The sequence below is a fragment of the Pleurodeles waltl genome, chromosome 5, assembly GCF_031143425.1.
Source record: "Pleurodeles waltl isolate 20211129_DDA chromosome 5, aPleWal1.hap1.20221129, whole genome shotgun sequence".
In the NCBI taxonomy this organism is placed as follows: Eukaryota; Metazoa; Chordata; class Amphibia; order Caudata; family Salamandridae; genus Pleurodeles; species Pleurodeles waltl.
In genome coordinates this window covers 1,248,697,934-1,248,716,218 of record NC_090444.1, presented here as the reverse complement: position 1 = coordinate 1,248,716,218, position 18,285 = coordinate 1,248,697,934, and the positions used below count along the sequence as shown (strand labels likewise).

The 18,285-nt window shown below is 41.9% G+C and overlaps 1 protein-coding gene across 1 annotated transcript in view; it reads left to right on the top strand.

Annotated features, from left to right (window-relative positions):
• RNGTT (RNA guanylyltransferase and 5'-phosphatase) overlaps positions 1 to 18,285 on the top strand; it is a 1,492,790-nt gene that overhangs the window by 168,363 nt on the left and 1,306,142 nt on the right. The window contains exon 5 of the mRNA XM_069235480.1: positions 16,452 to 16,527. Within this exon, the coding sequence (XP_069091581.1) occupies positions 16,452 to 16,527 (76 nt within the window). The remainder of the gene's footprint in view (positions 1 to 16,451; positions 16,528 to 18,285) is intronic.

The window sequence follows — 18,285 nt, the reverse complement described above, 5'->3', positions numbered from 1 at the left end:
GTGTAGTTGGCAGTGATAAAAGAATAATTGTTAGCAGCTGGTGCTGACCTTGGAAACGTGCTTAGTGCTTCTTTGGATCCCAGTACAGGGTGTGACCAATAGTCGAAGTGGGAGAGATTTGAGGGGCACGAAATGCTCATACTTTAAGAAAACAGTTCCCCTACGTTTTGTGGAAAGACATCCATCCCGGGAACCTTAATGTGGACGGTTGAAACCGGGAGTCTCTCGTGCTGTGAAACAGAGGGAGGAACAGAGCTAAACAGCGCTTCTTGCTGGGGTGCCTGCTTGCCTGAAAGAAATGCAGATTTATGCAACTGGTTAATCTGCAAATGTAAAGGGTGATTGGAAATCCGAATTGGCGTTAATTGATCACTTGAAGCTTCCTGGAGACACTGATTTGGTCTTCCTGGCTGGCATTACAAGGGAGTAACCAGCGGACCCATGAAGTATGTGCGTTTAAAGGACAATCATAAAACAAAATGCGCACTGCTTATTGTCTGGGTATTACTAAATGTATATTTTGGAAGCACTTTTTATTTTTACTTCAAACCGTTTTGCACATTTTGTAACAGCTTATCTTAAACTGTGTGTAATGCAAGTCTCACATAATGAGTTACATAGTCACTACTTTCTGGTCACAGGCAGGACGCTCTTAGCACTAAACATACACGTCACTGCACTAACCGGGGTTCAGTACTGTGGGTCTCCGGTTACAGACCGCTGCAGTGCATTAACTAATAGACGTTTCATAATGTACAGTAGTGCATGTCCCACTAATTAACTTGACCAGCATGTATTTTTTCTTTTAAGCTGTGCGTTGTTTTATATTTAGTTACCTGAAAGTGAAGGACTGAAAAAAGTTACAGAATATTTTGTTTGTGGCCACGCCTTTGACCCCTCTCCAGCTCTTACTCACCCCGCCCCCATTGCGCACCACATCAGTTTACATACTTTTTAATGCTCTTCGACCGCAGATTATGCCGGTGAAGGGCAGACAAGCTAAAACTGTTCTTTGCGCTCTCAATCTGTATTCTGGTCAGGCGGCTAATTATTGTAACTCTTGTGGAAGCAAGAGTCTGGCAGATTAATATTGATGACTTTAAAGGCTGTGGCCTCCATCCGTCATGCCATTACTGCATGGTAATATCAGGTGAGAGGGGGCTGGATTTGCCTCATCCAAGGCTTTGCGTTTATGTCTTATGTTTCGGACTAAAAGTCCGAGAGCAGATGTTAACGTAACTGTGCGGTAGTGAATCTGGCGACCACCTTTTCTAGATCATGGAAGCTTTGAAGTAGGCAGTATATGTGCCAGTTATCAATGTTACATTGCAACGTTCCGTGAGGGGACAAGCAATTTCTTTCGGGTTTTTGTTCCATATTTGACAAAAAGTTATTGCTAGCAGAAATTACGGGATTCAAGATTTTCGGATGACTCGACGTCTTCTCATGACCTGTGGTACTGCAGTTCAGAAGGCGTGTTCTCAAAACAAAGTGCCTTCGGATGGGTAGTCCTTTGAATTAGCCGCAAGCACATGAACTTTCCCAGAGTTGTGGCCAGGCTCGCCTCACTCGAGGCAAGGCACTGCGCAGACTACTGAGTAGAGATTGGTCCAGACTTCTCCACAGGTTTTCGTGTCGGGATACACGCATAAAGACTGACCCCCCCATTGCCTCATCACGCTCCAGATATCCGTTCCTCTGTGCTGCTCCCGTAAGGTCTTAACTCCTTGCCACTCTTATCCAGTGCCATTGAAGGCGTGCATAGGCCTAACCAGCAATAGTGCGACCCTGCAACAACCGGTTAGCCTCCCCACCTTTTACAGACCCTCCTTGAAGTTGGTAGATTGTTTGATCTTCTCGTCGTCTCATTCTGCTCGCAGCTCCCAAGGCATAGTTGGTTTAGATCTAACATGGACCTTGCTGTTTATTGTTTCTTTGCACTTTCCTTTGTGGTATTAAGTGGTGAGTTATATTTGGGATCCTGAGCAGTTAATCATGAACCGTGTTATACTTAATGCATTTTCGTTTTCCCTTTTGTATCTCTAGATGCATGCCTGGTTTTAACATTTGGCAAATGTCCTCTTCAATATAGCGCATGGTATTTTGGACTCATTCAGGTGCCAGGTGTGACAATAAGTTTGATTGATTGGGGCTACGGTACACCTTTCCCCCTTGGTGCCTATGAGAAGCAATATACATGTTTCTGTGCTTGATAGGCTTTTGCGTGAGATTCCAATAATGGAGGTATTTCTTAAACCTACTCTTTGTAGCACTTTCAAAGTTTTGAATTTAGAGAAGTGATCAGTTTTGTTCCCAGTTTGACGCTGTACAATGCTCTGTAATGTAAGTGGCCACTCAAGGCTCTGGAGGGGAGCAAACGATTGTAGCCATGCTTAAGATCATGTGTTTTAGAGATCAGCCTAGCATCTACCTGTAACTAGGGAATGCCTTGACAGGTGCGCATTGTAACGGTGTGGTTCCTGGATGCTGCAAATTGGTGTTGTCTCTTCCTCGATGACAAACAATCCAGCGGTCAGGTCAGCTTCCTTCTCTGGCTTTCTGCTGGCATCTCCACCGCCTGGTGATAGTGGGGGAGGCTGCTCCTGCCAGCTTACGCCCTTCTACTCACGCAGCGCTTCATGTGTGTCGTTGGTGGCGGAGGACCACGGGCACTTCATGTAGGGACCAGGACTTGTATTTCGTCCTCAGAGTTTAACCAAGAGAGAAAGTCAGAAAAGGTAAAAGGAGAAAGAAGCGACTCATACGAAAACAGTGGATACATAGAAAACAGATGGAAAAAGAACCTTCAGTCGCGAGGTAAAGGCATGAGAGGCGCTGGATGATCGAAGAAAGAGGCCTAAGGTATGTTCAAGATTAGGCTGTCTTGGTGTTTGGCAGTCGTGGCGTTTGGCAACGCTCCTCATTTTATTGGAATTGAGCACGGGCCCTTGTAGACCCCAGAGAAACAGAGGAAAGCCTTCACAAAGAAACATTGGAAAGACTTTCACCGCTGTCATTCACGCATCATTCGAGGCTTCTGTCTGCCGGCAATACTGTGCCAGGTCTGTCTTCACTGAGGCCAGCTGCAGTCTTGACTCTTCGCTACAGTAAATCCCAGTGACAAGTGAACATTTTATTTTCTTTCTCGTGGCAGTTACCTGGAAAAGTAGGTGCATAGATGACCGGGAGCTGCAGCGGGCTAGATCCCACAACTCTTGGGGGATAAGGCGGTTGGCGTTTCACAGAGGATGCAGTAAGCTGGCCCACCGTTTGTTCGTCCTTTCATTACTGACTGGGTCAAATCCAGCCACGCAATCAAACGTCTCCCTGATTTAGCACAGAAACAAAATGTGTCCACGCTTATCCTGTTGCAAATCCCTTTTGCATTCATGAGATTCACATTGCCTAGTTGAAAGATGCTGCTGTCGAGCAACTTAGTAAAAACTGTAAAAACTTGCAAGGAATGTATTCTGCACAAGAGAGATGTAAGCGTCGAGGCCATGTCGTATTTAAAAGCGGTTTTCTATTCACAACCGTGGAAGGTAAAAATATGGTTAGATGTGGCAAAAGGGAAACGGGCATGGATCTAAACAGTAAGAAATGCTTGTTTTAGGTGTTCTGCAGTCTTGTTTTAGGGTTTTAATGTTTATATTTTACATATCGCAGATTATGTAATTAATACATTTAATGGACGTTATCATCAGCGATTGGTGTTTGGTATCTCAAATTAGAATATCGCGGTTGCTGGGTGAAGACTCAACCTTTACCATATATCTTCGAGGAATGGGTCCAAAAAGGTGTCGTCTTTTACAATTCTCCCAACCTGCAGCTTGTCTGAAATTGATGGAACCTCGTGCCAGTAATGCAGTATAATGAATGTTGTACTATAAACATTTGGTGTGTTGCTATGTTGACCCTCGTAGTCCCTTTGAAAGTAAATGAGCTGAGACACCTTTCAAAGTATAGCGTAAGCTCTTATTTGCCAGTAGATGGCGCCAGAAGCTCAGCAATACCGTGCATGCACATCGTCGCATTGCAGGTCGCATTTCTTACTGGATCCGGAATTTCGGCAATTTAAAAACGTGCTTAATGTTTTTTGTTTCTTTTGACTTGCCATTAAGCAGAGTTAGGCCAACCAACAAACTAATAGGGAGTGTCGAGACCAGGGTTGGGGCGGGCTGTAAAAGACTATACAGGAACCGCCTGTAAAACATTTGCCATGTCAGCCATCTAACAAAAACCATATGAAAATATGATAGTCTCTTCGAAATTCAGCAAAGTTTATTTCTTTAACAAAGGGAAGCATTTTACCTTAGTAAATCAGATTATATCACAACACTGAGAGGTAGGTATTAAGAGTGATAGTTTTAAAATATAAATTTAGAAATATTCCTGCTCCTCCCTCCCCAAGTAAAATGCCATTAGTGAACTAAGAGGCAAGTTAGGCGTCTTGTGTACTCTTCTTATCGTAGCGTATTACGTTACATTAAAGAGGTTATTGTACAGCGCACATTCCGAGCTCACGTATTGAGGTGCTTTCATGTGAAAACGAAATGAGGTAAAATGAGGCTCCGTGAAATAAATTAATTACCCAGGACCACACATCTGGTTTAGCAGAGAAGTCGAGACTTCCCAGATTTTCTTGTTTCACTTTGTACAGTTCAGTCACTATAAAAGTATCTCTGTATCCCTCCTGTTTTACAGAATAGTTCAATGCTTTGTCTTTAATTATTGGCGCCTGAGGTTATAGCGTGGGTGGCAGACAGAAGCCAGAGGAAAGCTCGGCTCGATTTGGGCTTGTGGTTCCAAGAGGACCTCGAGCGGAGCGCGAGCCGGAATTCTGGCTCGAGTGTACACAGTCGCTGTCTGAACTCTCACACTCGGTGGCCATTTGTTGATCGCGCAAGTAGTGGACATCTGAGGCAGGCATACGTTTGCCTTCGCCGTCTGCTAATGTGAGTAACTTCACCAGCTCCGGCAGCTCGTCCTTTGAAATGTGGTGTACCGACTCTTGACACTCATACTCGGTCCCCTCTTCTGGCCCCTTCTCGTTGCCCTAGAGCTGTGTAAAGTGTGCGCTTCCGACCCTCTTTAACTGTCAGGCGCCCCCAGAGACGATGCTTCCCGGCAACGCACCAGGGTGGGACAAGCAGCCAGTGTTCGAGTTCACGTGCAGTAAACACGGCAGTAGGCCTGTGTGGTCTCTCCTTTGCTATGTTTGGTGAGTATTCATCAAGGCTTTTTCTTTCGCTGGACTCTTTCACGTTACCCATAAAACATGCGTGTTGTGTTTCACTTCTTTCTACGTTGAGACTGATGACCTGGTTGTCGATACTGTGATCTCGACGATTTCTCCTAATCCGGCTTTACAGTCAGTGTCGGCCGGTAATTTTAGGAGGGAGGGGGTCGGGCAACACACTCATGCATTCACACACGCACGCACATCCATTCACAGCACTCATCAACATTCAAACATACACGCACGCATCAAACATTCATTAAAAAAACACACACTCCCTCTCTGCATTTTACATAGTGTGATTGTGCTGCGTTTTTGTTTCTTTACAACGCTAATAGCTCTAACTCGAGCAAATGCGAGACCCAGTGCATTGAAAATGCTTGTTAGGTCTGGCGTTAGTCAAGACCTTTTAGTTTTACTAAAACTATATACATATTCCACGTACTTTGAGGCTTCCAGCCAGCTCTCTTCATCCATTGGTCCCTTGTGCCATTCCCATTTGTCTTCCACACACTACAGCTTGCAGCAACCATTAGCTACCTTCACTGTAACGACTCTGCCTTTGCACAAAGAGAACATCCATATAAAAAGTAGTATCTTTAATTAGTCGGACTTCTACGGCAATGTATTCTTTTTGAGCCCCAAAACATTTTTGCCTTTAGACATCTTTTTTTTAGTTTCATGAGAGCTTGGCAGCTTCCGAAACAAAATGACAAGCATTGACAGAGCCAAAAAGGCTGGCAGCTGATGCTAGACCTAGTAGCTTTCCCTGTGCTGCTTTGTTGCTTTGCTGAATATACCAGTGGTCTTCAAGTTCACTACCTTAAGGTGTAGGACATCTGGCATTTCCTGCACACAGCATATCATCAAGATAGATATAGGCGATGAAAGCACCCATGTCAATGCTCATGGGTCCACCCTCATGCTCCCTCGGCTCCATTCTAGTTCTTGCCACGCAGCAGCTGCTCCTTGCTTGCTGTGCCTCTGGATCTTGTGGGTTGCTGGGTTTTGTTTTGAAATTTTGATGCATTGCTTAATTTGGAAAAAAATAGGAATGCAGAGGCGCAAAACTCTTCTCAGGAGACTGCTGTGGGCACTGCTGAATACCTAGGGTGCCTAGTCTTGATTCCACAACATGCCTTTTCCACCACCCGGCAGCTTATGCCTCAACAACAAGCTCCTTTTCATCCCTGCTTTCCCTTTGTCTCCATTTTGCTCTTTCTTTCCCTCCTTTCTACATTTTCTGCCTTTCCCTCTCTGCCTCTCCCTTGCTCGGAGTTCAAATCTGATGAAACATTTTTCCCGGATCCTAAAAATGACTGCTGGTGCCCATCACTGGCGCAGATGAGGTGCTGTGCTGATGACTTCTTTTGACCATCACCTATGCCCTGGATTTTTAAAGCAAATGTATGCTAATTGAGCCTCTCAGAATGTAAGTAAATAAATACAATTTGCAATGTAACTGCCCTACCCAATGCTATTTTTAAACAGAAGGCAAAACTCGAGAGAAGACAAGACATTCATTATTCAGTGTTAACATATGAGGACTACTTCCATAATTAGGAAGCAGACGTCCTCTTGGGCCTTGTTGCGTCCCCCACAAGAACAGTCTCCAGCGGAATAGTCTGTGTCTGTCCTTGATGGGGAAAAATCACTTTTGAAAATGGTAGTCCTACCTAGATGTTTTCTATGTGATGCAAGGCTCCTTCTATGAAATCCCCAAAGTGGTCTTTAAAGAATTGGACAAATCCATAGTAAATTTATTCTGGCAGAGCAAGCGTGTAGACAGAGTAAGTTTGTCCACACTCGGAAGAGAATGGAAAAGTGGAGGTCTGGAGGTACCAAACTTTGAAATGTATTACATGGCTGCACAATTGCAGCATGTGGTACATGGGTTGGATAGGGAGCTGAACTGGGAATGAACATTATTGAAGGCACAAACTAGAGGGCCCAATTAGGGGAATTATTGATGCAAGGAAATGACATACTACACATGTTTCCCCCTGTGATTTGCCTCATGGGAAGAATTTGGGAGCTGGCCGTTGGGCAGATACTTGAGAGGTCTCCTAGACCCCTGACATGGATATTTGCACTCTTTATTCCTTTGCTGTTAATATTGTAGAGTAATGGCCCTGAACTTTTGTGACTGTATGGTTAAATGTGACTGAACACTGACAAAATACTATGTTAAACTTTCTTGGAAGCTGCAACTGGGGTGGGAGGGAAATTGGGTCAATATGTCGTCATAGTATGTTGGTTGATGGTAGGTTTATGACGACGGTTGTTTTGCTTTAATTTTTGTTAATCCATCGGGACAAGTACTTGTAAACATTTGTTGAAACGTTACGAATGCTACCGCCTTGTCACTTTAAATAAAAAATAAACTTAAAAAAAAAAAAACATCTCCAGCATCCTTACCAGTCACAGAGACCTGTGCGTTTTGTTTGCCAGGGCAGCGTTTCCATGATACTGTCTCCTCTCTCATCACCTCAGTGAGGGGCAGCAGCTACAGTGCCTAGTGCAAGCTTATTCAGCGCTGTTGTTCAGCGCAATGCTGACCCAGTGTTATAACTTACAAGACCGTAGCAGTTTCACACCAGCACTGGATCTTGAACAGCAGCACTGGCTCCAGCTGACGGAGTGCTGCTGTAGAGCATGACTGCTGTCAAAATGCAAGGACATTTCTTCATCTTGGCAAGTGTTGCTCTGCTGATGTCACTGGCACGCCTGCGCTCCCTTCACGTTTGCCCTTTGGCTCACAGATCTGTGGACTTCTCAGAAGAGTCCCAGACATTTCCTTTTTGATTATCTGTAATAGGAGCTAGTGTTCCTCAACCCTCATGTCTGTTTTTTACATTTATGATAAATGGAGTTTGGGTGTCATTCCCACAGCCAGGCAGGCAGCCCTTGGTCTTTTAATCAGTAACAGCGTGAAGGCAAGGGTATGCATCATCATGCTTACAGTAGGAAACGTGGATATATAAGATCCAGAATGCAAAGAGCTGCAGTCCAACAACTCAATAACTGCATTATATAACTTGCTCATTGGTGACTTCTGCATCTCCAAGAGGGATGCTCGTGCCAAAGATACATAAACAAGTGACTGATGACCTCCAGAAATATGCATCTGTAATATTTCAGTGTAAATAATTTATTAACTGTAGAAGATATTCAAGTTTGTAAAATCCCCTCCTAATTCTCCTAAATTAGATTTTTGTTTTTCCTCATTGGGATAGCAAGACACTGTTTGTGACATCTCTGTAATGTTGCCATGTGAAACGTGGTAACATGGTACACCTTTAGACCAGTTGCATATTTTACATCATTTATAAGCATTCACTTGTGAAGAGTATCATTAAACTTTGACCTCTTCTGTAAATCTTACATGGCACATACTGATGGAAGTCGCCATGTACAAGTAATGGGAAATGCACTTGTGAGGGAAGTGTGGGCTTTGGCATGACCTGGTACAGGAAACACTCAAGGTAGAAGTTCTTAGCCGGAACAAACTGGGTGCACTTACATTCAACACGCTTGTGCTTGCTTCCAAACCTGTTCCCGAAGGAGAAGACTTTCTTCTGACAGTTGTTATTCCCAAGCTTTTCGAGCATATACATGTAGACAGGTCACATCAAATACTTGGAAATAAGTTTAGAGGCTAAAGGTCAAGGTTATGAACTCATGCTTTACTGAAGTATGAGAGGCCATTCCAAACTCTTAAGTGCTGTAACTACTCCCCATTTACTCAGTCCAGGGCCCTGCTACCCCTTTTGAAATGATGATTTTCTAGTTTAGTCATTGCTAAGCTTTCATCATCAAAAATACATGGTTGCTCAAAGCTTTAGATCAAGGCTAAAAACATGTAGGGCCTGATGCATCAAAGAAATGTACCCCTTCTATTTCTTTGGGGAAATGTGTGCGTCCTTGGATTCAGGCACCTATACAGAACTTTTGCTAGAGGCACATGGTCAGTGTTCATCTGATTAATTGATGCAACACCCGGTATTCCTCAATAACTCCTTCAGCAGTAGATAATGAAACCGTGGTAGAGAAAAGAGCACTGAGGCATCCTGTAGTTTATTTCTCTTGAGGAAGAAAATTACAAATTGCACAGATCACACGTGTTAAGTAAGACAGTTCAGAAACATATATAAGTAGCAGGACATAGTCTATAATTCCAAAAGCGGTTGCTGGATCTAACAGTATCCGGACTGGCGACAGACCACCAACACTTGCCCAGAGAAGTTCATTTATAACATTGTTCATGGAGGTGTTGACACCCAAACACAATTATTTTTAAGGGGATCAAGTCATGGAAAAGGAGACTCCTGGTATTGTATATTTGACCAATAACTTTAAGGAAAAAGCTTGGGACACTCATTTCACTTATCTTAATTTATTCAGGTATCAAAATAATAATTACAGAAGACAAAAAGTTAATCAGTCAAGGGAATTGGTAGAATCAAATCATTAGCAAAAAAGGCAAAGTTGTGTTATTCAAAGTCCACGTCTAAGAAGTGGCTCTTTCCCAAATAACTCAACTTTTTAGACAAAGAAAGCACTCATTTGTCATAGCATGACATTACCTAAGTATGGAGTCCTGAAATGATAGTTGCACAGCACCCATCAAATTATTATTTCAAAACAACACGTACTTGCACATTACCGAACAATGCACATAATTGGATGCAGGAGAATAAATGGAAGAAAAAAGAGTTAACTGCTTTTGCACATAATTAGCATCAGTATTAGCATTAGCTTTTTCACAGAGGCTCAGCTGAATGGCCCTGCAATGTTGCAACATCAGGACACCCATTACCTGGGAAGCCAGTGAAGTACAGACCATGATTTGCCACTGAATTTAAAATGATTTTATGAAACATAATGAGCATCTGAACATGCAGGTATTGTGCGCACAAATTAACAACCACTGTTTTAAATGCTGCAACCTAGTCACGCCAAACCAAAGCCAAACTAAATTAGACATCTGCTCCCATAGAAGCCTTGTTCCATGTCTTGGATCGAAACATGAATGGTTGCTACATAGCATTTGATAGGCTTACCAGTGCTCCTTCCGCTACTCTGAGATAACCGTCTCCAGGATTTTACTGACTACTTACAAGTTTGAGCCACTAGGTAGCAGGGTTAACTGCAGGGAGTGTGACTTTATTCAGCAAAGGAATCAACATGGCTTGCTTCATGATCCCTGGATTCTTGTACAGGACCAAAATCTAGTTTATGTTCGTAGAAGTGGTGTTACTATTGAAGTCGGATGGATAGCAATCCTGTAGGGATAAGGTGCAGCCCAGTTTCCTAAGCAGCTAGCCCTGCTAGTTTTCCCTTCACAGCTTGTAGTCGAAAGAGAACTTGGGGACCCTCGTGTACTGAGTAGACCCCTGGCTCCATAATTGGATGTAGTGAACTCCGCTGTTTTCTGAAGAATTTAGAAAGCATGTTACCCATTCTTCATGCATCACCCATGATGGCTGTTTGTAGACTGGAGATACGAACTGACTGAGTTGCTTTAAACCGCATTGGGGAATTCATTCCTGCTTCCTCTATAATATTATTATGAAAGCCTTTTTTGGCCAGTTGAACTCTTCTGGAAACCCGCTTCTGCTCTCCCACAGGCAATTATATAATTACTACAGAACGAGCTACACTTATAGTAATGGTATATATGTAACTACCTCAGGAACTAAAGATACTAACATTCCCATTGGTCCTTTGGCTCAGTGACTGTTTACTAACAGTCCAACAAGACCTTTGAATTCTAACCATATTTGCAATATCTAAAAAGTATGCACGCAGTCTAACCGTTTTTACTTTATTTTTTCTAAAACCACATTCCAATTAATAATAATTCAGTCATTAGATTACAACTGTCCCTGTCTCTTAGCATGCATCATAAGTGATTTTCCGCTGAAACGGCAGCATTCAGTTCCCGTTGTTGTGATGCGTCTGCTAATTCGCCTAGCACAGCACACAACTTCCCTTCAGATAGCAGAAGCGTAGCTTTTCACTCAAAACATCACACCCAAAGACATTTTGTATGTATAACAAACTTTAAAAAAATAAAATAATTTGAGTTCTGTCATTGCATTCTCTGAAATCTATTTGATATTTAGATTTAGATAAAATAGACAGCACAATTGTTGGATCTTTAAAAAAAAAAAAAACCTTTATATTTATTTAGTACCTTATCTTGATTTTCTGCAGATTTAAGATGAATTTCAACCAGTCTTCTAATGAAGGGAAATTATTCTGAAACACGTAGAGAAACAAATATTAACAATATTATTAATTCATGGCTAAGACCATAGGTGGACTGAAGAAACACACGCAAATCGGAAATACTAAAGACTTATTTAAAGACTTGATAATTTATTCTAAGTTTATTTCTACAGAAATCGCAAATTGAAAATACTGCCGAAATGGTCTCCCAAACTGAAGGTATGCAGTTGCCAGGAAAGAATCTAGACTTGAACAGTAGGCTCCACCGGGGGCTTTTATCCACAGAATGATCACTGGGAAATCCAGTAGGTCTTGCTTTCAATGGGAAAAACAAAAATGCTTATTTGTGATGTGAAACTATATCGGCAAAAGGTCACTAAGTGATGACATACCTTCACATACACATGCTCACATATGCATCAGGCTGCATGGCCATTTTTTTTCTTTTTTCAACTTTTAACTTAAAGTTTCAAGATGGTAGACTCCAGTCGTGGAGTGATACATTTTAAAAAGTATACATTCAAGTGGTTTAACGATAAAGGAATAGCATGAGAGCAAGTTGCATTTGTAGCAACCCTCCCCCAAATAACTACAAAATCAATTTACAAAAAAAGGTTGTGATTAGGATTGGTGGGGCAGCAGTTAGCACTGGAGTGAAGGAAGCAGTGAAGGGGCATGAAAAATAGATTTTGAAAAAGCTATTATGGGTGGGAGAAGCAATAGATGAGCGGTTGACGGTGTAACATGGAGAGTGCTGGGCAGGGATAGGGATTTGATAGGGGAGAAGCACATAAGGACAAACGAAAAAAAAGTTCACTTCCATCAAGTGCTGCAAGAAAATAGAAATGTTGGTTCCCTGAGTGTAAGCAGTGGAAGGATACTAGCCATCCAAATATAACAGTGCAAGAAAGCAAGGTTGAGATTGGTTTGCATATGGCTGGGTCCAAACTGGAATGGCATGGCAAGCAAAAAATTATGGATTTAATCCAGATCTGCGACTAGGGGGTGAATGTTTGATTTGTTCAGCATTCCATCCATAATCAGTTTTTTTTGCAGTAGTGACAAATGTGTCACTCATGGTTTGGGGCAGCCATATGGGAGAAGTGGAGATCAGAGGACTCTAATCTCTGGCAGAGGCTCGGTTCCACACCAACTTGTTGGAGTTGAGAGCAATTTTCCTGGCATTGAAACCCTTTATTTCTTTTATAAAGGGAAGGCTGGTTCAGATGTTCACAAACACCACCACCTTGTGGTATTGCAGCAAACAAAGTGGGTTTGGGTTGTGGACCCTGTGTCAAGAGGCCCCGCGCCTCTGGACATTGTTGGAACATCAGGACATATTCCTGATGGTTCAACATCTGGCAGCTTCTCTGAATGCTTTTTTATTTCGAGTGGAGCTTAGGCCTCCTTTATGCCTTTGTGCCGATACTGTTGCCCAGAGTTCTCAAGAATTTCAGGAACTAGCGGGCCCAAAGTCATTCTTGTGGCTTCAGATTGGGCATGGAGTGTATGTGATCCCACACTCCTGAGCATGAGCATCAGGTCCTCCGATCAGGCTGCCCCTTTGGGAGGATTTACTGTCACAGCAACAGAGCAAGGTCCCGCACCCGAAGCTACTTATGCTCATCAGAATAAAACGAATTCCAGAGAGAAAATCGAGATCCTAATACAGGTTTAGAAAAATCCAGTAAACCTAGGTAACCCAGCTTATTTTTGAAGAATGCCAAAGTTGTGAATGTTCTTGTTGCCTGTCTCCAGACTATCCACCTTTTCATCAAATGGGATGCTCTTGTCAGTTGCTTCCCAAAATGAACTTTCTGCAGTGAGAGTAAGAACTCATTCGGGTCTACCATTAAGATGCAAAATGTCTTGACCAATATGTCTGTTTCCAGCTTCAGTAGATTGTTTGTACATAAGAACTGGGGCCATTGCTAGTCTGACAGTCTCATGTGGACCCAGCCTTCATGGACCAAACTTGAAAGCCCAGTACTAGATTAACCTTTCCACCTAACTGGGTATTATTGCTGAACCTGATGAAAATCGGCCCCTCTTTTTGCTGGATGAAGTGAAGACTTGTTCATGTAAAATGCCAATTTGGTCCTCCTATAGCAAACACCCCTCTTATTAAATAAGTAAAGTTTTATATTTCTGATGGTTAAAGAACTTAAGGTTTCTCACTCTTTTTCAGGAGCCTCTTAAAATAACTTAAGTCCTCATAAATGTTCCTGTTAGCCTAAAAAGCTTGTGTTAACATGTAGCAAGTATGGCATTGAGATATACAGATGGTGCATGTTCATGGTCAGATACCCAGTTTTCATTAACTTCAGCCGTACTTTCAACTCTATATACTATTTGTCCCCTACCACCTCCTTTGACTAATAAATATGAATCAAAACTAAGTTATTCTTTTAATTCAGCATTGCCTTAGAATTCCTTCTGGAATCATTGGCTACTCCCCCGCCTTCTTAGAACCTGTTAAATGATTTAAGACCGTGTCGTTGTTGTACTTTCAGTATGGGGTTTGTGGTATTGTTTTTTCTTTTTCTTTGTATGTAGTTTCTGACTGGAATCTACAGTGTGGCAAGGGTTTCCCTTATCTAGTTAATATGATTGCTGCTGTTGTTCTCTGTAACTCTATGCTTTTTAAAATGACAAAATGTGTCTTACTGCCAATAAGGCTCCCAGTTGCCTTGCTTTCCCCGTTTCTCATAATCAGTATTGGCTGTCAAGCTACCAATAACGTACATTCAGTCTGTCCAATACAAACTCCAGGTCAGAGCACCAACCTGTCACGGATAAGCTTTAACGTTTGACTAGTTTCTGAGGCCTATGTCAGCTGAAACTGATGCATGTTACCGGCAAATTCATTGATCTAGCCTCATTATTGGCCAAGTACCTCTTTCCTATGTATTGGAAATATACAGCGGCTCCAGACATTTCTCGTTGGATGTTTGGGCTACAAAAAAGGGGCCGAAGTTTAGATATTAGTCATAGGCTTAAGAGTTGGAGGTGGGGGGGAGAAATATGATATACCAGAAGTGCAGTACTTGAATTTTTCACATAACTTTCCAAGAAACACAATGAAGACAGCCCACCCCAAGGTTGACTGCAAGAATTGTAATGTTAATATGAATGAAATAGAAAAATAATCTTCTATAGCACTCCCTAAACCCAAGTTCCCCACTTAGTGTTTCTCGTCTCAAAGAAGGGATTTGAGGTGATAACCGAAGGCCTTTATAATGATAGACTTTGCTATATATTTACATTTAGATATCTTTATTGATATGTTTATTGATTTGCTATTTGTATTCAAAATGAGAGTACCCTATAGATGCTGATATTTATAACTATCATCATGTTTTCACACCTTGTATGATGTGTACTTAAAACTAATAAAAAATTTATTAGTATGTGATTTTGTTATGCTGCTTTCATGGCCATACAGAGTGCTTTGAGACAATTTGCTTTTTTCTTAGCCTTAAAATGTAATATGCATTTGTTTGAATCTTCTTTTTTAATTATTGAGTTTTAGTAAAGCAAACTTACTTGACCAACCACAAAACCTCTTCTTGGCTTTGTTAGTCTTTTAATCATAAATTTAATTCACTCTTCCTGCACTATAAGTCATTTTAATAGTCAATTGAAATTATTTATATATTCGCTTCTTTGGCGGTGGGGGTGCTGTGATCCGTGGGGCAGAGTGACCACTCCAGATCAGATCTGTCATTAAGATGGACACATCCCTAAAACTTAAGTCTGGTAGATGCCTAGCTCTCAAGATAGTATGACCGTGGTTCCTGCTCCCAAAGCCATGACACTTGTTATCTTTTTCAAAAAGACAACTAACTTACTGTTCTTCTGATTGGTGATCTTCTCTCACAGTGATGATGGAAAAAACGTAATTTGGGGATTTTTCTGAGAATTTGAAGTGATGCTCTAAGGCCTTTATAATGATAGACTTTGCTATATATTCGTGTTTAGTTATCTTTATTGATTTGCTCTACCTAAATCTTAAGTCTGGCAGAAACCTAGCTCTCAAGATCATATGTCCGTGGTTCCTGCTGCCAAAGCCATGACACTTTTAATCTTTTTCAAAAAGACAGCTAAATTACTGTACTGATGAGGCCAAAAACTGAATTTGGGGATTTTTCAGAGAACTCTCCACCTTTTTTTAAATTTTTTGTTTTTTATCCCCCCCTCCTGGCCAGCGCTCTGCAGACCTTTTGAAACAAGTTTCCCTATAGCATGTCTTTATCTGGCCACCCGCACCTCATACAACCTAGCAGTTTATTATCTACCATGCAGTTCCAGTTCTCATGCTGTTATGCATTGTCCATTACTGAATTCTAGTTCAGCGATGGCCTGTGCAGCTCTATTCATTTCTGGGGATCGGCTTATATTCATACATTTGTAACCTAGTTTTAGGAAACAGTTCTTTGTTTCAGTTTGAACGAATGTAGCTTTGCTAGTACAGGGTGCCCTCAACTGGGTTCAGTTTTCTTATGTATTTGACGAAACACGCTAAGTTTAGGTCAGTCTTTAGAACATACAAGCAAAACTTAGGTGGTACTTTTTAATATTTAGTTCCTCCAGATTCTCCTTCATGTTTCTTTATTTTAATGATCTCTCAAGGAGGATCCTTTTCATATAGTTGAATCTTATTTCGTCTGCCAGTTAGGAGACCAGACAGACGTTTTGCTCGCTGCAGTACATTCAGAGCAGTGCAGAATATTTAGGCTCTGGAGAGGAAGGGACGTCTTTGATGATGGATTAACCATGTCAGACTTAACTTCATGTATACACATGAACTGTGGCAGTAAGGGGTATACAGCTTCAGCAGATTGTCTTTAGAAAAAGGAAGGCGGTTGCTGAAAACTCAGTTACAGGCACAAATACTTAAACTTGGGAAGATGGGACTCTGTGGTATACCCTCTGTCAAATACAATTAATAAAGCTTTCGTTTTTCTTTTTTTTATAGGTGTCCACTGCACACATGGCTTTAACCGAACTGGCTTTCTCATCTGTGCTTTTTTGGTTGAGAAGATGGATTGGAGGTAACCTTTGACACATAGCAAGACAAATTAATGCATAATATTTTCTCCAATGTACTTGCATCTTTCTTCATTCCCACATTTTACTACAACTAGGTCTGATGGTTTAATTTAATGTACATATAGTTGACTAGATGTGACGTGTTGTACATATTACGTTTACTCTGATGAAAAGGCTACCTAAGCCTGTATTTTCTTGTGATAATTAATGGAGGCTACTAACATGGCATTTGACGACTATTGCTAAAATGGCATGTCTCAGAATCCTTGACTGCTGTTTCAGAATGGAAGACAGTATGTGCTTTGGATGTTGGCCTTTTGAGAGGTATGAATTTCTGCTCCCCTCAGGTTAACGCAGTAATCACGTGAGTCTATATCCTTTTCAAATCAAATTAAAACAAGCACTCTGCAAAGCCAATAGGTCTTGCCTATGCAAGAGCTATTGGCTTCGCTAATGTGTTTAGTCATGTTGCACAACAATGTGGCTGTGTAAGCATGCTTTAAAGTTAGTGGCATACAGGAGAGTCACATGGAGGGGCAGAGAGTGTTGTGTATTGGAGTGGCATAGTGTGGAGTCGCACAGAGTGGCATACATTGGAGTGGCATGGAGTAGAGTGGACTGTTTTAGAGTGCACTGGCATAATGTTGCAGAGTACAGTGGCGTGGAGTGCAGTGGCATTTAAATCAGTGGCATACAATGCAGCATCAGATTAGAGTAGAATGGCGCAGGACACAGTAGTGTTGAGTGCAAAGAGTGCAGGTATGTAGAGTGTAGTGTAGCATAGCGCAGAGTAGAGTATAGTGTCATAGAGTTCAGTGGCTTAAAGTGCTGTAACATCGAGTGCCATAGAGTGTAGTGCCATAGAGTGTAGTGCCATAGAGTGTAGTGCCATAGAGTGTAGTGCAGAGTAGAGTGGGGAGAGTTCAGTGGAAGAGAATGCACTGTTGCGGAGTAGTGTGTTAAGAGTGTATTGATTTAGAGTGGCGTACACAGCAGTAGCATAGAGTAGTGATGCAGATTAGAGTGCAGTGGTAAAAAGTAGAGTAGAGTGGAGGGGTGCAGTGTGGAGTGCAGCGGCATAAACTAGATTGTTTCAGTGTAGTATGGAGTGGTGCAGGGTATAGTGGCAAAGAGTGTAATGGCCTAGAGTAAAGTGGTTTAGAGTGCAGTGGCATAGAGTGCAATGGTGCAGAGTAGATTAGAGTGGTATACAATAGATTGGGGTAGAGTGCAGGGTCATGTAGTTGAGCGAAAGTGCAGGGGCGTAGAGTGCAGTGTTGGAGAGTGACGTAGAATACAGTAGTGTAGAGTGGAGTTGTGCAGAGTATATTGATGTGGCCTAGACTGGTGTAGAGTGCGAAAAGTGCATTAGCATAGAGTGGTACAGGGTAGAGTACAGAGGCGTAGCGTGAAGTGGTGTACAGTGCTGTGGAGTGGTGCAGAGTGCAGTGGCGTGAAGTGGTGTAAATTGGAGTGCTGCAGCGGAGGTAGTGGTGTGGAATGGGGTATAGTGGAGTGACATAGAGCAGAGTTTACATGATATGATAGTGCACTGCTATTACAGAAAACACATTTTCAATTAAAATGACCATTAACTTTGCACAGACATAGTTTTACTCCTAAAACTATACTGTGCACAAACAAAAAGGTGTGGAAATTGCATCACCTACTGTAATGATTTATTTTGATCATAGTAGAGTATTTGTTTCCAACACACTTCTTAAATTGCAAAAAAATGTGCTTCATTTGTGATTCTGATA